Below are 3,420 nucleotides of genomic sequence, written 5' to 3' on the forward strand. Positions count from 1 at the left end.
CACACTACAGACAGCATGATCATATCTGACTGAACAGAGTCTCCTAATTCCTCCAGTGTCTGTGTTACTTCATTCATTTTCCTTCAGCTTAGTCCCTTTATTCATCAGGGGTCGCCACAGGGGAATGAACCGCCAAAATATCCAGCATATGTTTTACACAGCAGATGCCCATCCAGCTGCAACCCAGTACTGAGAAACATCCACACACTCTCACATGCACAAACACACTATGGCCAATTTAGTTTATTCAATTCACATAAACCACATGTCATTGAACTGTGGGGGAAACCCATGCCAACACATGGAGAACATTCAAACTCCACACAGAAATGTCAACTGGCCCTGCTGGTACTCGAACCAGCGACCTTCTTGCTGTGAAGTTACAGTGCTAACCACTGAGTCACTGTGCTGCCCTTGGTTTGAACATTTACATTTTAGTGAAACCAGTAAAGACAAAAAAAACTGCTGTAATTGCGTATAAAATAACTTTATTGTTTATGATTTATTTAACACCTTCCCCTGTTTTTCTCTAAGTGGTCTAGAAACTGTACATTTGTCAACTGTAGACTAGCTTTTGTGTGTGTGTGTGTGTGTGTGTGTGTGTCTTCAGCTCGTACAGCTTCACACAGAGCCTCACAGATGCAGCAGAGGAAGCTCAGGATCAGGATCTGTTCTCCTCAGTTCCTCTGCCCCTCCTGCTCTCCTTCTACAAATCATTGACAGCGTTTATCTACACTGAACCTGACAATGCAACCCAAGCCATGACTGCTGGATTCAGATAAGTGTAATGTTACTGGCCACCTGTGCAGTGCAACCAGGGATGGCTCTCAATGTCAGCTAAACTGGGTCGATCAGCCGGTGCTGCACTGAGACACCAGCGAATCAGCTGACGGCACTCTGTTACACACAACACCGTCTTCAGAAACACGCAACAACACACTTCTGCTCGCTCGCCAGGCTATCTCTGAATGTGTCTGAATCTCTTACCTGTTGACAAGCTCCTAGGGAAGGTCAGTCTGCTTCTGGACGTGACCCTCTGTGCGCCTCTGAATGGGAAACGGTCACACAGGATGTTGTAGAGCGTCACTCCTACTGACCAGACTGTAGCTGGAGTCGCATGGTAGCGATGTCTACGAAACCACTCAGGAGGAGCGTATGCAGGAGTGCCTGAGAGACATAAGAAGACCACAAACATCTGCTCAACATGCTCCAGTACAGACAAATTCCCTTTAGTGGATCAGCAGAAGTTCACAAACATCAACAGAACGTTTCCTTCTGTAACTCAAACTCACCAGCAAAGTATTTGTAGGCCGATCGCTTCAGCACATCTCCACAGCCGAAGTCCAGCAGCTTGATGTCCTGGGACTCTGTGGAGATCAGGAGGTTTTCTGGTTTGACGTCCCGGTGCAGGACGCCGCGGCTCTCGCAGTGTTTAAGGGCCGCAATCAGCTGCACCAGCACTTTCTTTGCAAGACGCTCATCCAGACAGCCGTTCTCCTCACAGAAGCTCTGGAGATCTTGGCAAGGATCCGGTCGCTCCAGGATCAGGATGTAGCGCCTGGGACGGTCAAACCAGTCCAGCAGCTGCAGGACACTGGGGCAGGCAGGAGCTGATGTGACACGGGTCATCAATGCCACCTCCAGCGGCAGCCGACCCTGACCATCCTGCAGGACAAACCCTCCATTATATCCAGAACTCAATCAAACACAGCAAACACAACAGATTCACATCAAAACATACAACTTTCAGTCGCTCGGGGGTCCGGTCCTTCGACACGTACTTGATGGCCACCTGCAGACAGGAAAAGCAGAGTAAATCACACCTGCCTGATTGTGACACATGACATTTAATGACAGCAACATTTCTAAAGCATGTCTGAACAAAGGAGGGAAGAAAATCTCTTACTGGCAGTCCATCAGACCTGCGCATCCCAGCAAACACAGAGCCGAATCCACCTCGTCCCAGCAACGGGCCCTTCTGGTACAAGTCTGCAACACAGAAGAGCACAAGAAATGAAGAAAAGAGAGAAAGAGAAAACATGCTGCTGTCTCTTCAATGACAAATCATTTCCTAACTGAGCCATAAGATCTAGAAGATGAGCTGTGCTGACCTCTGCGAGAGCGTTTGGCTGGTCTGCTGGACGAGGTGGACGCTGTTTGCTGGCTGCTGCTCTGCCTTTTCCTCTTGCTGTTCCTCTGGTCTGTGGATGCAGAATCAGCCAAATGTGAAGGCAGAGGAGCCAAAAAACCAGGAAGCTCAGTGGTGCAGTCCCGTGTATCTTCTGTATATCAAGACATTTTTAATGAATCTTTTTTGTTAACTTCTGTAATCCTTTTCATATTAGTCAAACATCATACAGCATCATACAGTGATATACAATGACAAACAAATGAAAGATTAAAAACACTCACCTCCTCTTTCTTCACCCATGTGGGACATGGACAATCTCCTCCAACCTGCAATAAAACAGACAAATACAGACAAATATAAAAAATAAATGTAAAACAAAGTAAAGAAGAAGAAGAAGAAGAAGAAGAAGAAGAAGAAGAAGAAGAAGAAGGAATGAAAAAAAGAGCAACAAAAATGTGTTTAAAAAAATATTCAGAAAAATAACTAAAATAAAGATGATTAGAGAATTTGTGCTCTTTAAAATAAGTCTTTTTCTCTCAGAAATCGCACAGAAATGCTCTGCAAAGTCGCCTCGTCTCTCAACCAACAGATTGCGATGGGTTTGATTGTTTTTATATGCGGTCAGAAATCATACAATAACACGCGTTGCTATAGCAACTAATAATGGCGTGACCTTGCGTGCCTGAGATATTTTTTTATTTTCATGAATACAATTCATGCAGTTATTCGATTTCCTAAATCTTAATTATTAATAATAATTAATTAAAAGCTCTTGTTATAAAATTAAATAACTATCATTTTAATTGGCCTATCAGCTTTGAGTAAAACTTGATAGCGTCACCACCGACATTAGCAGCAGAGAAATCTTTAACGAAAATCACACAGAAATTCAAGAATAAAGTTTTTAATAAACATTACCAAACAAACGAGCTCTTCTATAAATGTAACTTACTATAATGAAGAAGTGGACAAAGATGAAATTGTTCTCCATTCGGGAGATCTACAGGAATCATAAACTGTTTTCAGAAAAATTATTGTATTATTTTCTGAGGAACACATTTCTAGGAGTTTTTTTACGCTAAATTTTATGTTATTGCCGAATCACGCTGAAGCAGGGCATTAAGAAAGGTCATGTGACTGACGTCCCTGACGTCACTACTTGCGTAGTGAATGTATGGCCAACGCACAATTTAGGTATATTAATGAATTATATTTTTAAATAAAATAAATTGTATAATAAACAACAATAATATTAAATTAAATAAGGCTTTTAGCATTTCATTTCATTT

At 42.7% G+C, this 3,420-nt stretch overlaps 1 protein-coding gene across 1 annotated transcript; it reads right to left on the reverse strand.

Moving 5' to 3' along the window:
• Nucleotides 1-470: 470 nt before the first annotated feature.
• LOC141386236 (serine/threonine-protein kinase pim-3-like) lies at nt 471-2,718 on the reverse strand. Its single transcript, XM_073953953.1, has 9 exons — nt 2,681-2,718; nt 2,413-2,457; nt 2,112-2,282; nt 1,907-1,989; nt 1,742-1,792; nt 1,293-1,665; nt 988-1,167; nt 802-897; nt 471-706 (listed from the first exon to the last, which is right to left on the reverse strand). Exons 2-9 carry the CDS (start codon nt 2,438-2,440, stop codon nt 678-680), a joined length of 1,011 nt encoding a protein of 336 aa, XP_073810054.1. The 5' UTR covers nt 2,441-2,457; nt 2,681-2,718; the 3' UTR covers nt 471-677.
• Between the last annotated feature and the right edge of the window lie 702 nt (nt 2,719-3,420).

This window comes from Danio rerio, chromosome 6 (assembly GCF_049306965.1).
Source record: "Danio rerio strain Tuebingen ecotype United States chromosome 6, GRCz12tu, whole genome shotgun sequence".
Lineage (NCBI taxonomy): Eukaryota > Metazoa > Chordata > Actinopteri > Cypriniformes > Danionidae > Danio > Danio rerio.